The sequence below is a fragment of the Leucopleurus acutus genome (assembly GCF_964270905.1).
Source record: "Leucopleurus acutus genome assembly, chromosome: 4".
Taxonomy (NCBI): Eukaryota; Metazoa; Chordata; class Mammalia; order Artiodactyla; family Delphinidae; genus Leucopleurus; species Leucopleurus acutus.
Genome location: NC_139146.1, coordinates 74220743 through 74241672, shown reverse-complemented (window position 1 = coordinate 74241672; position 20930 = coordinate 74220743). Strand labels below are relative to the sequence as shown.

At 41.3% G+C, this 20930-nt stretch overlaps 1 protein-coding gene across 4 annotated transcripts in view; it reads right to left on the bottom strand.

Moving 5' to 3' along the window:
• Positions 1–809: 809 nt before the first annotated feature.
• KIT (KIT proto-oncogene, receptor tyrosine kinase) overlaps positions 810–20930 on the bottom strand; it is a gene marked incomplete at both ends in the record, with an annotated part of 83789 nt that continues 63668 nt past the window's right edge. For 2 of the 4 annotated variants that reach the window (XM_082837718.1, XM_082837719.1), the window contains 14 exons: positions 810–938; positions 2056–2161; positions 2501–2600; positions 2715–2826; positions 6293–6415; positions 7491–7618; positions 8149–8240; positions 10080–10230; positions 11459–11569; positions 12081–12185; positions 12463–12589; positions 12684–12790; positions 13974–14167; positions 15814–15928. In XM_082837718.1, coding sequence (XP_082693844.1) covers positions 810–938; positions 2056–2161; positions 2501–2600; positions 2715–2826; positions 6293–6415; positions 7491–7618; positions 8149–8240; positions 10080–10230; positions 11459–11569; positions 12081–12185; positions 12463–12589; positions 12684–12790; positions 13974–14167; positions 15814–15928 — 1700 coding nt within the window. The remainder of the gene's footprint in view (positions 939–2055; positions 2162–2500; positions 2601–2714; positions 2827–6292; positions 6416–7490; positions 7619–8148; positions 8241–10079; positions 10231–11458; positions 11570–12080; positions 12186–12462; positions 12590–12683; positions 12791–13973; positions 14168–15813; positions 15929–20930) is intronic. The other 2 variants (XM_082837720.1, XM_082837721.1) reach the window with 1 other exon arrangement.

The following is a 20930-nucleotide window of genomic DNA, read 5'->3' as shown; positions in this document are numbered from 1 at the left end:
AAAAAAAAAAGCACTAACCGGTTTCCTTCAAACTTGTCTGGCTCTTCAGCTATCCCTACACACAGCAGACTCAAGCCAGAATCGTATCCAGAAACTACATCGTGTGGGTTTCCCCCCTCCAATATGTGAATCTGTACAATTTACAGATGAGTATATACAAAATGCAGGCTGGGGAGGCCTTCTCTCCAATTCAGCTCCCTAATTGTGAACTCTATTTAGAAAACAGGTCAGGACCACAAAGGCTCACACCCAGCAGTCTTTATTCGTGCCTGGAAAGCATTTTTCCACGGCCTACGTCTCACTCCCAGCATGAAATACGAGATTTCTTGAGCCCAGATACTCACAGGCTTCTGCCCGTTGAATAACATTCTATTTTCCACATCAAGGGATGAGCTTTCGGTTTCTAATCCTGCTGCATCATCGTATCATTACGGATGGTTATGAGGAATGAAGGTGACTACTGCCATGTATTCAAATAAACTATCAACTATCAACAGAAATTGGAGAAGCCCTGGGAAGGACTCAGGGTGTCTATAGCCCATCCCACCCACCCTTTCTCCAAGTCTGAAGTTATTCCGTTAACGGGGGCTAGCTTGCTATGGGGAACATATGCAGCTCAATGGTAGCTGATGACAGAAATCATCGGCCACTAAAGTATGCTCATAAAGACAGGAGTACAGTGGGGTGTCCATTACCCTGGAGTAGGATTCGAGTCAAAGGAAAACAAAATAACCATTATGAAAACCAAAAGAATGGAGGCCGTTCTTGTCGGGGAGCCCCCCCGCCGACCCCCAGATGCGCATTCTGCTTCAGACGTCTTCGTGGACAAGCAGAGGCTGCGTGGAGGATGTGCTGCTGCCCACCGAGTTGATCCGCACGGAACGGTCCACCGAGGGGGTCTCCCGATGGGGGCTGCAGTTCGCCAAGTTGGAATAAATCTGAGGAAAACAAGTCCGCAGTTAATACACCAGTCCCCATAACGAGCGCAGCAACAAAGGGGCACGTCTGCAGCCTCAGAATCACAACTTATGAAGACTCCTAAAGCCAGAAGGTTTACAAGACCTTACAGCCAAGAACCAAATCACATTGACCAAAGACAAGCTTTGTTCTATCCCTCATTTTCCCCAAGGTCTGACTACCTAAGAAGTGATGGTGCAAAATGTGCTTTTCTGCTGGGACACATCTGGGAAACAGAATGATCTAACTTTTATAAAAGGTGTATAAATCTCTACAGCCAACTCCAATCCAAAGGCTGATGTCAGTCACTAAGAAATCGGTGGTCCTTCCGGGGGTCTTCCATTGAGAACCGGGCTCTTGGGTGTGAAATGCTGTTTAATTCAAAATGTGCTTTGACACCCGGAAAAGCAAGCTTCAACCCAAAAGTATCAGTGGTATATGCTGAAGAAAAGACAGTTTTAAACACACAAACCAGAAAAAAAGCAGGTTAAAAAAAATCTGAGTCAAAGTAAGGATCACTCATTCTTCCTTAAAAGCCAAACAAATGATGGATTTGAGTTTTGATTTCCCCCCTCCTCAAATCACTGGGAGGGATCTCCCAACTTCAAACAACGTCTTCATTCTCTATGGCTTGTGGCCATGACAGCTATCTGCCACATTCTGGCTATGCTTTCTTGAGCAGAAGGTTTATTTTACTGCAGCAACAAGCTGTCTTTTCTCTGATTTTATTCTAGTGCAAATCACCCCAACCCTCCAAAGGCTGAATAGCCTGACACGTGAGGCAGAGCGCATGCCGACCCCATGACCAGCACTTGGGGTGGAAGAGGAAATGTGGCAAATCCTCATGGAAACATCTATGTCCACACTTCTGAGTGCCAAGCCCTCTACTCTTTCACCTCCTTATTTCATAGCCCTTGGCCCAGAATGGAGGGGTTGGGTAAAAAGAAACTGTTTCCATTGCTTTACTTTCCTACCCAAAGCCCAATTTACAGCCCAAGCCAAAGAGAGAAGGGGTGGGTAGCTTAGTCCTTACCCCCAGAGCCTGAGAAGGACACGCTTGGAACCAAGAGAGCAGAGGTCCTTTGAGTGTGTACTCACAGGATTGGTGCTCTCTGAAATCTGCTTTTCAATCAGCTGCACAATCTGCTTAAATGTTGGCCTTTTCAGGGGATCAGCATCCCAGCAAGTCTTCATGATGTCATACCTGCAAAATGAGGGCCATTTATCACTCCTCAATGCCCTTAACTGGTCCTCAGGTGTATGCCATGCAGCAATTTCAAAAATAATTCCAGGGCTACGCAACTGGACATAACTGAATGACATGGGCATATGTCTATGAGATGCTGCCAAAACTTTCTGTATATTTGGTGACAAGAATTATGAAAATCAGCTACAGAAATGACCTTTGACCAAGATGTCATAAAAAAGGAACCAAGCGACATTTTAAACTGTGCTAGTGAAAACCCTCAACATCTGAGCTTGTCTTTAAAAAGGAAAATAAAAGGGGAAACATTATCTGAAGGAAGAATGTCCGGGCCCTTACATTTCCGCAGGTGCGTGCTCAGGGCTGAGCATTCGGAAACCTTCCTTGATCATCTTGTAGAATTTAGAATCGACTGGCATTCCAGGGTAGGGACTGCTTCCTGAGGCACAAACAGTTTGCAATCAGTGTAACAATACGTAAGCAGGACGCTGACAACACCTTAAAGAAGATGCTCTAAGTCTGATCAAGGAGGCTTTGGCAAGGCTCGTTTTACCTAAAGAGAACAGCTCCCACAGAAAAATCCCATAGGACCAGACATCACTTTCAAACGTGTACACACAGTTGAAAATGCTCTCTGGTGCCATCCACTTCACAGGTAGCCGAGCCTGCAATGGAAGCATAACAGTCAACAATGTTAATTATGAAGCTCAAAAAAAAAAAAAAAAAAAAAGGAACAGAATATATTCCTATAAATGTTGCTTCTGCTGAGAGGTGGAGGTGAGAACTTGACGGGCATCTCACGAAGGCCTTCCACCCACATAACCTCAGATGACCCCGACTGCCTCTGAAATAGGTGGATCACAAGTACAGCTGACCCTTGAACAACAAGGGTTTGAACTGCATGGGGCCACTTACACATGAATATGTTTCAATAATAAATTCTACAGGTCTGCGGTGAGTCGAATCCAAGAATGCAGAGGAACCGTGGATACGGAGGGCTGGCTCTAATTTATACTGAGATTCGTCCCTGCATTGTTCAACTGTATACTATCCCCATTTTCAAGATGGGGACACTGAGTCTGTACAGTGTGGTGGATAGGAGCACAGACAGTCAGACACAGATACATGGGTTCTAACCCTGGCTCCACCACTGGCCTTGTGTAACACAGAGGTTAGTTACCACTGAACGTTATTTACCCTTTTCCCTTGATAGAAACATGGCCTCCCACGGTAAGGACTGCATGGCCCAGCTCCCTCCCAGCTGCGTGCAGCCATGTGGCTCAGTTTTGGCCACTGAGGTATATAAGTGTTGTGTGACAGCTTCAGGAGAACTTCCTTAAAATGAAGCTGGCATGTGCCCTGTGGCCTTTTCCTTCTTGTCTCTTTTGGATGTGTTGGCTGGCTCTCTCATGGCCATATCATGGACCATGAAGATAAGGGCTACACCAAGGATGGTAAAAAAAAAAAAAAAAAAAAGAAACAAAGGTGGAGGAATTCGCTCCCCCTAGTACATCATGGAACCTCCATACCAGGCCCGGCCTGCTACTCCTATATTTGTTTTACTTTTTTGGGGGTGTTCTGTCATATGCAACCAAAACTATCCCTTACTAATACAGTGGGAAAGTCACTTATGCATCTATAATTAAGCCTCAGGATATTCTTCTGTAAAGCAAAAATAATACTTCAAATTCCATGAGTTGTCTTGGGGGTTAAATGAGATAATATGGGTACCAGTGCTTAGCTGGGTACTGCTGACTCACTAGTGTCTGAAAACTTGCCCTGTACAAGCAAGCACGTGATAGAGAGTAGTGGATATGCTGACTATGACTATTCCAAGGTGGTGAGTGGCAGATTTGGGGTTGAAATTCAATGGCTGAACTTCATATCCTGAACTCCTCCTGCTAACCTCGAGCCAAACTTTCCGTGACTAGTCCTCTTAGAGACACTTCTGAATTCCTGGATCTTAATTTACCATAAAAAGCTAAATCAATCCTTCGCTTAATCCATTTAGGATTGAAAACTGGGAAGACAATTTTTTCTGGTCTTAAAGTTATTTTAGTCAGTAGGAAAAAAAAAATGCTTTCCAGTATCCCCTCCCAGATTTTATGCTAAAACTCTTATAGAGGCCCTTAACCTGAGATTTACAATGTGTCTTGAATTCAGGAGCTTGTGAACTTGGAAGGGAAAAAATTACATTCTTGTGTTGACTAACTAAAGTTGAGCATTTCTTTAAATTATAAATGCAGGCAATAAAGCACCAGGTCTTAGCAGTGCCTGTGACTTTGTCACCAACAGTAACATAGATACCTTCACATTACAGTTTTATATTCATCACTTAGACATTACAGTAGTTGTTAGACCCACAGTTAGAACATGTTATTCTGTGTAACAAAGAAGCACGTGTAATGAATATCACAGAGGTACTTTTTAATATTTTAATAACTTCATTTCCATTTAATGGCTTTTCTCAGTATCCTATGTATTTTATGCATTTAAAACAGTGTTCTGACAAGGGATCCACAGGTGTCACCAGACTATGATAGGGGCCACAGCACAAAAACGACCAAGAACGTGTGTGAAGAACTTTCAGAGAAACTGACACAACGAGGAGGTCTCAAATGACTATGATGTAAATTTGGGGCCAATAACATGTTGTGTGAGTTTCCCTGCTTTTAATTTTGTCCCATTAGGTCTCCTTACCCAGTAGCCTGGTGAAGGGTGATATCTGTGACTGGTTAGTAGAACTGGCTTAGCTGGAGTCCACAATCTGAAGCCTGGTGGGACCTAACCACCTGACCCATCCTTGTTAATTCCAACTAAGGTCACGAGCCAAGAATGGGCTATTAAGAAGCTGCAGCATAACCACTGTCATGATTACTTAGATTCTAAGTAAGACATCTAGCCATAATAATAAGTGCCTCATATAAGTATCAGCCACAGTGTGCCTGGCACTATTCTAAACACCCTACTATGTATATTAACTCATTTAATCCTCACAACAACTTCATGAGGCAGGTGACAGTATTATTACCAAAAGGAGAAAAACCAAGGTTCAGAGGTGCTGGGGTAATCCTTGCCAAATATCACACAGCCACTAAATGATAGAACCAGGTTCGAACTCAGCAAGACTGGGTCCAGAACCCAGTAGCCTTCTGTCAATACTCAAAGGCCTGGATAGAGAACCACCTTTCATTCTTCCTTCCAATAGTGTACCAGGACGGAGAGGACTTGGTGTTATTAACACTCCTAGCCTTAGCGAGTTACTAGAAACGCATGCTATCATCAGGAAGTAAATCCAGGAACACTGCTGCAAAGAAACAAGTCTAGTACAGCCCACCCACAGAGATGCCATAGTGATGGAGAAGGAAATATTACATCATCATAAGGCACACAAGAGCTACCTCCAGGAATAGCTCTGGACCATAGGTATGGGCCTGGGAAACTAGATACAGAAGAATATATGTTCAAGACTATTGGCTTCCCATACTAATGGGATATTCCTCTAGAAATCATAGGCTCTGGTTTCAGCCTCTACTGACCCGTGTCATCTCAGACAAATATCACTAAAATACACTGTTTTTAGTTTCTCCAACTTTTAAGATGTGAAGACTTGCATTCTAATGCCAAGGGTTTGTCCTGACGATACAATGAAAATTGGCAATGAAAGCACTTTGAAATAAAATCACCATGTTCCGTAAGCCAATTATTCCTTATGAATGTCTTTAATAAGCCCTTGATTATAAGATTCAACATTCTATATACCTAACTCTGAACATTATCTTAGACTTAACATTATCTTTTTCACATAGCATGTCAATCTCAAAATAAAATTCTCCTGCTGTGACCTTCAGGTCCACATTTGTTTCACTTGAACAAAATCAAGTTCATTGCTATTCTCAGGCTATAATGAAAATTAAGGCTATTTCTGTTTCCTTCACATGCTCCATAATTACACAATTAGAATTAGGAATTCTATTATCGGAATTTTGCTAAAGTACACTTAATTTGACTGCTAAAATGCATGGTACCGCAAAGGTAGGATTTGCATTATGAAAATCCTAAAAAGCAATACTTAAGAAAACTTGAAACAAAAATCCTTCACTGGACTGTCAAGAGAGAGTGGGTACTCACATTTCCTTTGACCACATAATTAGAATCATTCTTGATGTCTCTGGCTAGACCAAAATCACAAATCTTTGTGATTCGACCATGAGTAAGGAGGATATTTCTGGCTGCCAGGTCTCTATGAATACACTATTAGGAGAGTGGGAGACAAAAGAAAACCATTTACATTTATTTTAAACTTTTAAAGAGTGAAAGCTATGTTTAATACTAGAATGCTGCTCATGTCATACAGTGCCAATACTTTTGCTTTACGTTTAAACTATTCAGTGCACCAAAAATAAATATCTAGATTACACTTTGAATGATGTTCAAATTTGTGTTTCACATTGTTAGGGACCTTAATTACTATAATCACTTTCAAAACCAACTTGAATAAATGCTTCTTTTTTTCCTTAGGACTACTTTCATTCATAGGAAAATACATTATAAATAGTCCCATCATTTTTTTAAACGGAAAACTCATTTTGCATGCTTCTCTTTGAATGCCCTTTTAAAGAGTTTCTAAAATGTCTACAACTTCAATCTGATACCTCCTAAGGACAAAGGGAAGAGGCTCTTTATTTCAGCCATCCTATATCCTCTTTGAGTTTGGTAATTGTTTGGAAATGTCACCAATGATAACTTAAGGGTAGGTTCTGTAACCTCATTCTATTCTGCTTGTCCCATTTCCTAAGGAATTCCTCTCACCCTTCCGGAGACCATGTTCCTTGTTTTGGTTCCATCATTCTCTTCCCACCCCCAACCTTCTGATCAAATGTTTATCACTCTCTCTTGATTCCTTACTCCCCTGCACTTTGTAAACCATACATGCAATATTTGAGGTCTAACTTCAAAAAGACCCAAGTATATGCTTCACCGAGCACTGCAACTACATGAGGTACCCCCTCCTTTGGCTGATCAAATAATTCTCTCTTTATTTTCTAAGAGCAGCTCCTATATCCTAAAAGCCAAGTTTTAAATGAATTCATTGCATATAAAAAATATATTCATAGAAAGCTTATTTAGACAAGCTTGCACTTTAAAGCTTACAAATGAGAACATGAATTCCGAAGAGACAGCAGTTAGAACATGAAGAAACTGTATTTCCTCTGCTTTTGGTTACCACATTTCAAATGACACTCTGCCTTCTAACTATGGCTCTAAAATGCCCCTTGGGGGCCATGGGGGCAAGGAGAGGACTCTTCTGAGAATCACCCTCACTTACATTCTTCGAGGCGAGGAATGCCATGCCCTTTGCCACCTGGTAAGAAAAGCTCAGCAAGTCCTCCAGGTCTAGGGCCAACTCATCATCTTCCATGATGGCAGGAGTCACGTCTCTTTCTATGTATGAACCTGGTAGGAGGAGAAGGGATTTTCCTAGCAATTAAAACCTTCAAGTAAGGACAGTAAAAGACAGTGACAACAATACCTCCAAGGGCTGGTGATCAAGGAACTGATGTGAACTTGCAGGCAAATCACCTCCCCAATGTTAAGGACAGGTAGGTACCGAATCACAAAGCTAATATTCCCAATCCTGGGCTAAGTTACAAAATCTTCAGGGAACAAGAACAGTGGATGAATACAAAAGTCTCATATTTTTTATATGCAAAACATGTATTTGATATATTTTGATATGCATGTTATCATATATGCAGTAAAATGCTCAGATACAATAACACACGCTCTGACCCCAAATATCCACTTGCAACCCTTAACTGCCACTGACCACTGGCATTGCCACTGGATCCTGTGGCAATGGATCCTAGGCCATTGGATCCTATCCTAAAGGAGAACCGGTCACTACAGGAATGGTGTTCGATTCCACAGTGGTATGAGAAACCCTCTGTCAATGAAGTTGTTTTTATTGCTTGATAGGTACCCACCTATTCTCGAAGATCTCCTTTTGTCTGCCTTGGTTGGTACAACGTAAGAAACTCCGGGTTTCATGTCCATGTACTCATTGGTACTATCACCACTGGGAGAGATGAAACATGCATCAAATCATGATTAAATAAAATGGGAAATGGGGGAGCACACCATCCCTTTTTGAACATAAGAGGCTGCTTTTATTTAAAGAAAGCATTGCCAAGTTTCAATAAGGAAAATCTTGTTCAGTAAGATACGAGTTTTTATTATTCAACATTCGGGTCCAATCCCCGGGAATTAGATGGCCGTTTTTGTGTTCAATTGTAGATGGAACTCAGGTCAGAAATTTCCCATCTCTTGACGCCAGGGATTTAATGAGAAGCAGAGAACCAAAACCATTATCCCACATTACTTCAAACTCTCTAAATTAGCCTCAAGAGAGACAAGATGAAAGAGACAAAGAACCAGAGCTTCTGAGATGTGTTATTAGTGGGGGAAGACAGAGATCACTAACATATAGCAACTGATGGAAGAAGGGTTAAAAAAACCAAGTTTGGTTCAGATAAACACCAATAATTTGGATGATTTTCTGAACCATCTGGACCTCTTGAATCTGCAACATTTGGCTGGAGAGTCTTCAAGATTTCTAGTACTTCCTGCTTCTGATTAGCATAGAAACACCATGACAACAATCTCCTTCAGAGTGTGCTGGTGGTTCCAATCCCATATGGGATCCCGAAGCACAGAAAACACTACACAGGACTGAACAATTTAGGCCATTACTTCAGAAAGTTAAAAAATATACAAGGGGCCAAGGTTTTAGAAAGAAAAGATGCACATCTTTATAAAGAAGATGTGCACTAGAGAAACTAACAAAAGATGGTTTGGTTTATACTGTATTTTACTTCCGCTTGTCACTACTCAAAGTTTACAGGATTGAAAAAAAAAATTCAAAAGCTTCACCTAGGATTTAAAACTTTAGCCAGAGGTATAGAAAAACACTTTAGGAGGTAACCGCCTATCAACAATATTTACCAAGGTCTCCTTGAGGGCCTGGGGTTAAGTTTAGGAGACAAGTCTTGCCTTCTCAAAATGTAGGGGATATAGTAAATAAAAAGGAAAGAGGAAACCCACCACACAAGTGCAGAAATATAAAGTATAAGGGATTAGGCACAATTACTAGGATTTCTGTTGGGCAGGGTGATCTAGGAAATCTTAAATGGCAGATCTTAACAACACTTGGAAAGAAAAGGCAAGACGTGGCACAGAATTCTATTCTGGTTGTAAACTACACCGATTCTCCTTAAAGGAACTTGAAGCCCTTGACACATCATTCAAGTTCAGAACGGTATCAAGGATGAAAGAGATGAAAGTAAGGCACAAGTTTTTAAAATGTGCTGGAGCAGTTGTGCCTTTGAGAGCATGAGTTAAGAAAAGAAAGGGTAAGGTATACAGAAATAATTCAGAGGTGGATGGAGAGAAACCTATGTGCAGAGAGCTGTCTGGAGCTCTTTGCCATTCTGTTAAAGGTTTTAAAGGAATTTACGGTGACAATTTGGCAGCCTTTCCCACTTTCCCTATAAACAGTGTCTCACTGTAAAGACGCATACAGTACCCGGCTCAACAGTATAAAGAGAATGACACCAAGAACAGAACGATGAGAAGAGAAATAGGTACAGAATTCATTCAATTGAATAGAACTAAAGCTTAGAAAAACACTAAAGAGGCATTTTTAAGAATCAACAGAAATTTAAGTTCAACACTATTTCAATCCTTAAAAACACTATTTGAACTTTCTAAACCGTTCATCACATTTAAATCATTTAATAATTCTGATTTTGTACCTCAAAGTACCTCGGGTTCACTTTTTTAAAGAATCAACCTTGATTGTAAACCCTCAGACTCCATGAACTGCCTGTCAACAGCTATTTATGTAAATCAGTCTTACCAGGAAGACTCCTTTGAATGGAGAAGGTTTTTATAAAGCGCCGCTTCTGCGTGATCTTCCTGCTTTGAGCAAATAAATGAATCACGCTTTCTTCTCAAAAAATTCAGAAGATCACCGTAGCAACAATATTCTGTAATGACCAGGGTAGGCCCTACGAGCATTTAAGAAAAGGTTAGAAAAAGGTGAGATATACAGACCATCCAGCCTCCCATAAAAATACCCAAGGGTGATCACGGCCATTCACACTCAGGTTCAAGGCTAAGCCTACTTCGTACAAGTACGATCCTATCTATTAACATTGCTTAGCAAAAAGCAGCAGAGTAACCTTTTTACCTGAATTTCTAAGTGATCAGGGGCCAGGCATGACTGCTGGTTTTAGACAAGAGTTATAGCTTTCACTGTTATATTATTATCAAGCCTGCTATTTGATTCACTTCTGTTTACAGTGGGGGCTCCATGCCTCTTGGTAACGTTATTATGGAAATGATGATGAGCACATACACACACAAAAAACTGTGGCATAATAGGAAAACCAACCACCAGAACCACCAGCTGAGACTAGGAGGTGGGGGAAACCCTGAAATGACAGGGCATCGCCTGTGTTCCAGGGCATATCTGTCGAACTTTTTTTTTTTTTTTTTTTGGTGTTGTGCACGCCTAAAGAACTGTAGCTCTGAAGTTAACAGGCAACTAATTAACTCGGGCAGAAATCTCTCAGGAACAATTGGTGATGTGGTGAAGCCACATTTATGGGGGCTGTTTTAAGTAATTATATAACACTGTCAACTTGACAGTGGGTCTCTCCAGACCTTGAGGAATCGCTCATTTTACACATCTTTGTTCCTTCTGACCAAAATGCCTTCTGGCAACATCACAGAAAGCCTTGATGAGAGGACTAATGACTGCTTCCGAATTGGAAATTTCTTTTTTATAGAAGTGAAATGTTTGCTCATTTGGTGTATATTTGAGGGCTGGAAGGCTTAGAGGACTATTTTTAATGACGGTATGTACATGAACATTAACCCTTTAGTGGCTGAATGTCATCCAGCAAAATATAAAAGCTCACAAGGTAAAAGAAAAGCTTTCTGGAGGAGATGAGACATTCTCGAGATATTCGAGAGGTCAATGTCGGTGAGACATACACGACTGTAACTAGGGTATGTCCTGGGCTGTCCTGCCCCATGATGATAAAACCTGAAATATACATTCTTAAAGTGCAATAGCTTGGTGGTGGGGTGTAGGAATCCAGCAAGAGGTTAGCCGCCTGGGTCAAAATCTTGCAAGGAGCTTATAATCAAGCATTGTCAAAAACCATATCAAAATCTCCCATCTTTTGATAATTTGACCCATAACAAGAGTCAGGTTGGCCATGGCCTTACCTCCAATGGTGCATGCTCCAAGAAGATTCACAATATTCACATGATTACCGAGGTAGCTTAAGACTTTGAGTTCAGACATTAGGGCTTCGCGTTCCGTTAAATGGGCACTTGCTAAAATTAGAAACATCTTATTTTAGCAAAAAACAAATCTGGAGGGGGGGGCTTGGGATGAACTGGGAGATTGGGATTAACACATATACACTAATATGTATAAAATAGATAACTAGGGCTTCCCTGGTGGCGCAGTGGTTGAGAGTCCGCCTGCTGATGCAGGGGACACGGGTTCGTGCCCCGGTCCGGGAAGATCCCACATGCCGCGGAGCGGCTGGGCCCGTGAGCCATGGCCGCTGAGCCTGCGTGTCCGGAGCCTGTGCTCCACAACGGGAGAGGCTACAACAGTGAGAGGCCCGCGTACCGCAAAAAAAAAAAAAAAAAAAAAAGATAACTAATGAGAACCTGCTTACAGCACAGGGAACTCTACTTCTCTTTGCTATATGGTAGAAACTAATGCAACGTTGTAAAACAACTATATCCCCCCAAAAAAACCCAAAAAACAAAGCCCAAAAAAAGACAAATCTGGGACACTGGTGGTGAGCACGCACAGTAGCCTGCAGGAACTTACGTTTGAGCATCTTCACAGCAACAGTCATGGCCGCATCTGACTTAATTAGGCCATATGCAGTGGCCTCAACAACTTTCCCGAAGGCGCCGGCACCCAAGGTTTTCCCTATAGAAAAGAAGACAAGGAAGTAAGTGGCAATGGTGTGGTGGGACTGAAGGACTATTTGTGTCATTTCAAAACCAATAAAGGATTTGGGACAAATTTGTCCAGATACACTTCCTTAAAGTGTGCTTGATGCCAAATCTATCAAAGGTGGTGAAATCTCACAAAAAACACTTATTGTTTCAGGTGGAATAAAATAAAGGAAGCTACTGGGGTTCCCTAAAGTCACTGTTATGTGTACACAGAAAGGTTATGTGGAAAGCCCCTGTTGCATACTGACCAAAACTCAGCCTGTTTCTGGGAAACTCCCATTTGTGATCATAAGGAAGTTGCGTTGGGTCTATGTAAACATAATTGTTTCCATTTATCTCCTCAACAACCTTCCACTGTACTTCATACATGGGTTTCTGGTGGAGGGAGAAAGGGAAAGAGGCATCATCTTTTCATGGTTAATGGTTCAGCCATTACAGCGTTCAAGGCAGAGAACAAATAAATGGTTACCTGCAAATATTTGTATGTAAGAATCATCACGATGATACACATCATACCAGCTGCGATCACAAAACCAATCAGCAAAGGCGTGAACAGGGTATGGGCATGGATTTGCTCTAAAATGAAGGAGGAACGTGGAATCACAACCTGTTAGTGGGGTCAGATCTTCACCACGACCACCTTGCCCCCAACTCGCCCACCTCCCACCTTACTGCCCATCACGGCAGAAGTCAAACCAGTTGCATCTGAGCTCCTGGCCTTGATTATTATCTTATTCTTGTTATTCAAAGGAATCTTTTAAAATAACAGCTTTAAACCAGACGACTGTGGAAAAGAAGTTGCGATTTCCATAGCACAAGAATAACGTTACGCTGTTTGTCAGTGAAAAGCGACATCTCAGTGAACTTTGCACTTCAAATTCCTGCCTTGAACTTTAAAGTGTTTCCTTTACGGATATTTTATAGTTTCTTCTTTACGTTTTCCTGACTTTCCAAATTTTCTACACTGAACATTGAGCTTCTTTCACAACCGAGAAAAACACTTTTAAAGTGTTCTTTTCACTGCACTACCTGAAAAAAAACCTATGATGAAGAACAATGTAAGACTCTTCCCCTCGTTACTCAAAAACTGAACAAACACCACTTTCTGGCACTCATCTTTGCCAACTCAAGAAACAAAAACCGAGGCCTAAGAATGTAGGTGTCTAGTTCCTTTGTCTTCTGACTTCGTACCAATTCATCAATTCGTCCACATGTATCGTTCAACTTATGTTAGGAGAGCTGGTCACTCATGAATCAAATTTTCAAGATGGTAAAGAAATAGCTCACTAACATGATTCCATAAAAGGTAATGTGAACTTTGTGATACGGTGTCTGGCAATCTGTTAAAATAACTGATTTTAAGTCACAAACTTAAATAATTTTTCATTGAATTTAAATCTTTAAATTGTCCCAATTCTGTGTCTGTTTGGATATAAAGTAAGTCTAGTTCTCCTATTTTCTGTCTCTACCCCTTCCTAATGGAAACCGTTGGAAATACACAATTAATTTTATACAGATACATATGCACACACATACATACGTGCACGCACGCATAAAATACATATAGTACATGGTTACTGCACACATTTTATTAACAAACTAGCACAGGATGAAACTGAGTGAGTTTGATGACAATCAAACGTGCGATGTGACTATTACCAGAAATGACATGGCCAGGGATGGAATGGACTTAAAATCATGATGGACATGGCAGGCCGAGCCTAAACATCCCCTTAAATTGGATTAAAAAGAAATATACCTTTGCTGTTACCTTTAAATGCAAAGTTAAAATAGGCAGAACTCTTGCCCACATCGTTGTAAGCCCTGCACTCCACCGTGCCATTGTGCTTAAAGGCGCTGTCATCAATGGAGCTGTAAACCACTAGTTTTCCAAACGGTGACACAGATGAGTTTTGGATCTGCACATCCACTGGCCCAACAGGGACAGAACATCTAGCGGGAAAAAAACAGCAGTGCAGACTTACTCTAGGAAAAAGAATCAATCGATCAAACACATTGGATGTGGCATACTTTTAAAACTAAGTCAGAGGTTTGTAATCAGACATTTCCTTTTACAACTGAAGAGTGTGATGACGGATGAGCACGTCTGTGGCACCGTGAACAAGAAAAGCGCTTGGAAAAGAAGAGGTTTCAGAGTGAGATGTGGGTTCGAAATCTGGACTCAAACACCTATTCCGCTGACTTCCGACTAGTACTTAAACCCTCCAAGACTCAGTTCCTACAGCTGCAAACTTGGGGTGGTAATACCCATCTTGGAGGGTTATCGAAAGGATCAGAGATGAATTCAATAAGACGGTTGGTTCATATCCTGGCACACAGTAGCCTTTTATAAATAAATGGTGAAAGAACGTATGAAGGATTGAAAAGGAAGAGCGTGGAGGAGGAAAGCAGTAACGTCTATGAGGATGAAGACAGGGCCAGCCGCCAAACACCAGACGTGAGGACCCTACGGCTCGAGGTACGATCATGCCGCAGGGCTGGACTCCAGGTGGCAAAGCCTCAGATGACCCTATTTTAAATTATCCCCCCCATGTGCCTGGCAATTTTCTATTCCCTTACCTTGCTCTTTACTTTCCCCCTTAGCACTTAACATCTGCATATGGTAGTTATTTATTTCATCTTCTGCCCATCTCTGCCCATTAGAATATAAACTCACAAATGGGACTCAGGTGTTTTGTTCACCAGACCCATGTCTGGCCTAGAGGTGGAACTCCATAAATATTTGCTCAACAGATGCCTAAAACTACTGTGGTTGCTTTCCCTGTGGGCACTTTCCAGGGGTCTTGAACCCCCTATTACTCCCCAAAGAAAACACTCCACTAAAACTCAGCTGAGAACAACAATCCTATGTAACCTCTCCCAACTTGGTGTTGATAAAAAAGGTCTATTCCGTGAAAAATGAAATTTCTATTATTATCCTGACTATTTAAATGATCGTGACGTTACACTGGCCTGAGTGTAAAATAGCATTTGATGGATAAAAACAGCAATGCTGACCCCATTTTCATCTCCAGGTAATGTGAAAGGACAGTTTAAGGTTTAAGTGTGGATTGTGAGGTAGAGGAAGTACAATGCCAGATGTGCTCTGCTCAGGGCCTGGGCACCTCAATCAAGGAGAAAACCTTTTTAAAACACATAGCTCCCAAATGCCGCATGTATGTGGTAATTGTGCGATCATTACTTCTTGGTAACTTGGCAATTAACTTCCGAGGTAATTTTGTTCATGATAACTACAGCCACATTTCCCACACATATTACCTCCTGTGTATAGATTGGAAATCTAATTACTCTGTCCTGGAAAATTGCTTTATCTACCTGCAGGGTGGAAATTGCATGATAAATCCAAGAAGATAACCACCAAAATAGAGAAGTCATTCAGTAATCATGTTTCAGCAAACAAAATTCATGTCTACCAAGAAAAATATAGCAATTATGTCCTTTAAAAAGCCACATGGATAGAAAAAAAATTAATCAAAACAAAGTTTGGCTTTTTAAAATCTGAAAACATATTTGAAATTCAAGTGAATTGCAGTCCTTTCCTTATGCATGTTAAGTAGTACCCAAAATAATCATCTCACCTCTGCTCGGTTCCTGGACAAAAATACCAATCAATGGTGGGCTCTGGGAATCCTGCTGCTACACACTGCAGCATGCCATTCATGAGCCTGTCACGAGTCAGGATTTCTGGCTTTGCTGCAGGGAGAGAGAAGTGGCCTTATGTCAGACTGCTGGAAAACCTCACCAAGGCTCACTCCACTATTTCTGAATCCTCAAAAACTTTCTCGAGGCCGAAGGGGACCCCGAGGAGCATGTTGTTCAAAGGGGAGAATCTGAACCAGTGAGTGGAAGGCACAGGGAAGGCAGATGTGAGGGTCTGACCAAGAAAGGCTTTCCCGGTTAGAGCTGCCCAGTCCCCGTGTGGACTGTCCATCCCATGGATGCCGAGGTCTCCGAGATCTCCCTGGCCCGGGGATGGCTGAGGTCGCAGGACCACCGGGCAGGGTTTCTGTTTCCAGTGAGGGGGAACCTGAAAGACGGCATCTAATCAGGATTCTAGGATTCCCAACTATCTTAAAGGTGGAAATCCGGTTTAAAGGTTTCCTGCCATCAGGATTTCAAATTATTGAAACTTTCATAGGAATTTCAAGTTATTGCAGGAACTAGAATACTTCCCCGTTTTTTTGGGCGTGGGTGTGGTGCAGATAAGGAGCTGAATCACCCTTTTACAGAGAAGTCAAAACATAAGAGTAAAACCCAATATGGGCTTTTAACTTCAAACTTTTATTTCAAATACAAAACAGGAACAGAAAATGAGAAGAGGAAACCATACATACCATACATACATACAAACCATACATACGTCTAAACCTGAGTATAATCACTGAAAAAGGAAACTGTATCATCAGCAGGAATGCTCTAATTTGACATTTCTGTGTAACTATAATAATCATCTGATGTTCAATCAAGGGTGCCCTAAAGCCCTGCAAGTTCTTGAGATTATTTCTAAAGTGAACGGAAGATGAATTGACATACAGTTGTTCTACTGGTAATATATCTGAAGGATTCTAACCCTTTGAGAATGAGTAAGCTCCACTGTAAGCACCTGATGGCAGGGATGGTGACGTGCTCATCCTGCATCCCCGGTACAGCATCGCATGTGCCAACGCCAAGCAGGAGCACAGAGCTACAGGCGGCCGCGTGCGGCAGACAGACCTGCACCCCAGCTCTGACACTTAGAGGTTCTCTGCCTTCCACCAAGTCTCCTCAGGTGTCCAGTGGGGAATAACAAGAGTACCCATTTCATAGGGATGCTGTGATGACTAAATGAGATGGCGCACACAAAGAACCAAGAATGATTCACAGAGGCGAAACAATAAATGTATTAATTACTAATTTATTAGTTATTCATTTATTCAGTTACTCTTTTCTATTCAGAGTACCCACCCTCCTCGGTTAATCAAGTTTGCTACCAGTTAGGTTAACTGTATTTGCCACTCTAAATATTCTCTTCAATATCTAAAAACTGCTTCAAGATATAAGCATGATAACATGTGTGTTTTAACCCGATGCATTGGGAATTTGACATTGATTATGTTGCGTTGCAAGTGACAGGAAAAATATACATGGTCAGAGGAAAAGACTGACAGATCAGAAGCTTATTTCCTTGAAGGGAGGAAATAAGCTGATAAATGACATCTTTGTAGAACGACCTCTCAGCACCTCACCTCCTTGCAGGCAAATGGCTTGGCAGGGATCAGAGTGTCTGCATGCATGGCACACCCACCTGTCATTCAACCTGGCCCTGCTGATGCGCAGGCCATTTGGCTAATATACACAAAAGAGCAACAATCCACAAGCAGTCTCAAGGTAGGGGCATCCTTGAGAGTTTGGATCCAATGCCAGCTTTCACAAATAGAGCAAGAAGACAAGCCATCGTCTTGCGAAAGCATCCATCTGGCAAGTTTCATTTAATTATCATGGGCAACTGTGTGACCGGGCTGAAAAGTAGGACGTTAACACAGAAAGCAGCGGAACTTTAGGAGAATGCTATTTGCTGAAGACTGCAGGCACCATACGGCAGGTCTCTCTGGACTCAATTCAAGTGTCATCTTCTTTTCCAAGCCGTCCTCAACTCTCCAAAGCCAAGTTGGTCAGTCTCGCCTCCCTACTCCTGAAGCCCTTTAGAGCACCTGACGCGCTTATACAATATCCTGGTGTGTCTCCTCCTCCGTCGGACTGTATGTTCTCAAGGGCAAGGACCACGTCTCACTGACTGTACCTCTGACTCCTAGCAGAGTCTGACCTATGGCAGACATACAGGAAGAGCTGTTGAATGATTCAGTCCCCCCAGAGGCACAAGTCCCTCATACTCCAAAGGAATTCAATTAGAGTCACAAAAAGGGCCCTGGAAGAGCAGCCTAATGGTGATTTTCCTGTGTAGGGGCAGGATTTACACTATGTTTTCAACAGTGGGCCATGACATAAGAAATCCACACATATACCTGGCTGTGTGATTTTTTTTTTTGCATACTGAGATTAATGATGAGAGGGGAAGGTCTACACACAGACAGTAAAGATAACTGGATAGGACTCAAATGGGAATCAAGTTCATAAGACAGATCTCCTCATACCAACCTTCCTTTTGTCACTCATTCTTCCTAACGCTACATGATGGATTTTTAGTGGAATTAAATATTACTCAGTATGCGGGAAAGGGCTGAAAGGATGCCTGATGACGTTCACAGTGGTTATCTCTGAGTAGCAGGGTTATGGGTAGTTTCTATTTCATTCTTTTGACTTAGTTTCTAAATTTTTTTTCTTTTTTTACAGTGAACACATAGCTAATAACAAACCTATAAGATATTTTTTAATTAAAAAAAATTGGAACAGCTGAAAATTACATAATCAATTGCACTTAGCTTTGGTTACAAGAGCCAAGCCTTCTAGCATGACACCTGGTAGCAGTTATACAACGGCCAGGGCTGGCAAAAGGTACAGTCAGGCTGACCTACTTGTTCCTGTGTGCTGGTTAATTAGGCAGATGTTTAAGCTACTATCCCAACCTAATCTAAGGCTAACAGAGCAGCCTTTGTCCCGTTGGACCTTAGGCTGGCAAACCAAACTTCAGTGTGCATTTGAAGCATGAGGAGATGAGGTTAAAATGCACATTCCGGGGCCCCATCTCCAGAGATTTAATAAGTTGAGCATCTGACCCAGCAAAGGGCTTTTTTAGACAATCTTCAAGCGACCCTATCAGGGCTGGGACTAGAGTGAGGCAAGAAGAGCACCTAAGGCGAGGAATTTAAGAAGCTTCTCACCCTCTAGGTCTTGCAAATACAGGTTGGCACCCTGAGTGAGCACCTCCTTAAATTTGGCAACCTAGGCATCTCTCCTGCCTCATCCTAATTCCAGCCCTGTCCCTAATGTTGGTGACAAGAGACCTCATTGTGAAAAGGCTAAATTACATGAGTCCAGTTTGGGCTGTACATGGCAAGTTGCACTACAAAAAAATGTTTAATGCATAAAGAATGAGCTAGGTATAATTCTGATTCCTAAAAATGAAAATCTGGGCTCATCTGCATTTTGTAAGTACCTCAACGCACCGTCTAAGGCATTAAATATACATTTTGCTTTTAAAGACACATAACTCCCTGCAATTCTCCAGGTTAAATCTGTGCTGTGTTTCCTTAGATATTCTGCAATCAGCAGTATACCAAATGACACATTCCTTAATTCCTCCCAAGTTGGAGGTTTAGATAAGCCTAAGAGGTGTATAAGCTATGTATTTCCCGTGGAGATAAAAATTAGCCTTGTCTCCTTTCAAAGCATCGTGGACCTCAGTCATCTGGCATCTCCGACAACACTGATCAGCTCGTAGGCAGATTTCAGAGTGCTTATGACTCTTCTGAGAATTTATTGCTCATGCAATTAAAAATCCCAACCATTTCCTGACTTACCCCACAGATATGTGATCTTACAAAATATTCCTTTTCACCAACATCGTGTCCATACGGAAGGCAAGAACAAATCGAATTTTAAAGAACACAGCACAGACAACAAGAGCTGGGGGGTGGGTGGGAGGAGGTGCACAGGTAACTGGTGGGGAAGCACTGAGTATAGTTCTTGGCTCAACTTAACTACCTCCACCAACTCCTGCTACAAATGCGTATATGCCCACACTCTCTAATCAGCAAAGAACACAGACTTAAGTGTCCATACAACAAAAGACAAAATGAAGAGGGATCTTACGGATGAGTATGTTTTTACAGTTGTAGGTCCCATGATATTTAATGGCAATACAGCGATGATTTGTAGCAATTTGTCACTATCATGGTTTGGGTCTGAGTCAAATCAACGTTCCTGCCATAATATCGTTATAATAAAGGAATTTAAATCAACTAAAATAGAAGTATTAAAAAACTCAGGTTAACTTTTACTTATGAAAGGAGTATCATACTTTTTTAATACTTTAAAAAAACATCCCCAGAACAGATATTTTGAAAATACATTTTGGATACGAACAATCATATATAAAATGGATAAACAACAAGGTCCTATAAGGGAACTATATTCAATATCCTATAATAAACCATAATGGAAAAGAATATGAAAAAGAATATATGTACTATATATGTATGTACAACTCAATCACTTTGCTGTACACCAGAAACACAACATTGTAAATCAACTATACTTCAATAAAAAAAAATTAAAATACATTTTGTTTTATACATTCTTAAAGATATCCAGCAACTGGTGTATGGGTACTTTAATAGAAATTTGTTTAACAAACGAAACAAAACTTCAACTATAGTGTCCTACATCCAGTTCTGTTTAGCAGAGTGTCTATCATTAAAAAAAAAAAAATCATTCTCCTACTGAACTGATGTCCTAAATGAAAGGTATGCAAATTTTTAATGTGAAAGGTGAAACAGTAATATTTTACATTTTAGAGGCCATAGGTCTCTCACAAATACTGATTCTGACACAAACATAGCCACAGACATGTAAGCAAATGTGCAAGGCTGTGTTCCAATAAGATTTTATTCATGCACACTGAAATTTGACTTTTATTTTCACATCTCACAAATCTTGGTTTGTTTTTTTTTTTTTCTAACCATTCCTACCACCCACCCGCCACCCCAAAGAAAGAAAGGAAGAAATTCTCAGCTTATGGGCCATTCAAAAACAGGAT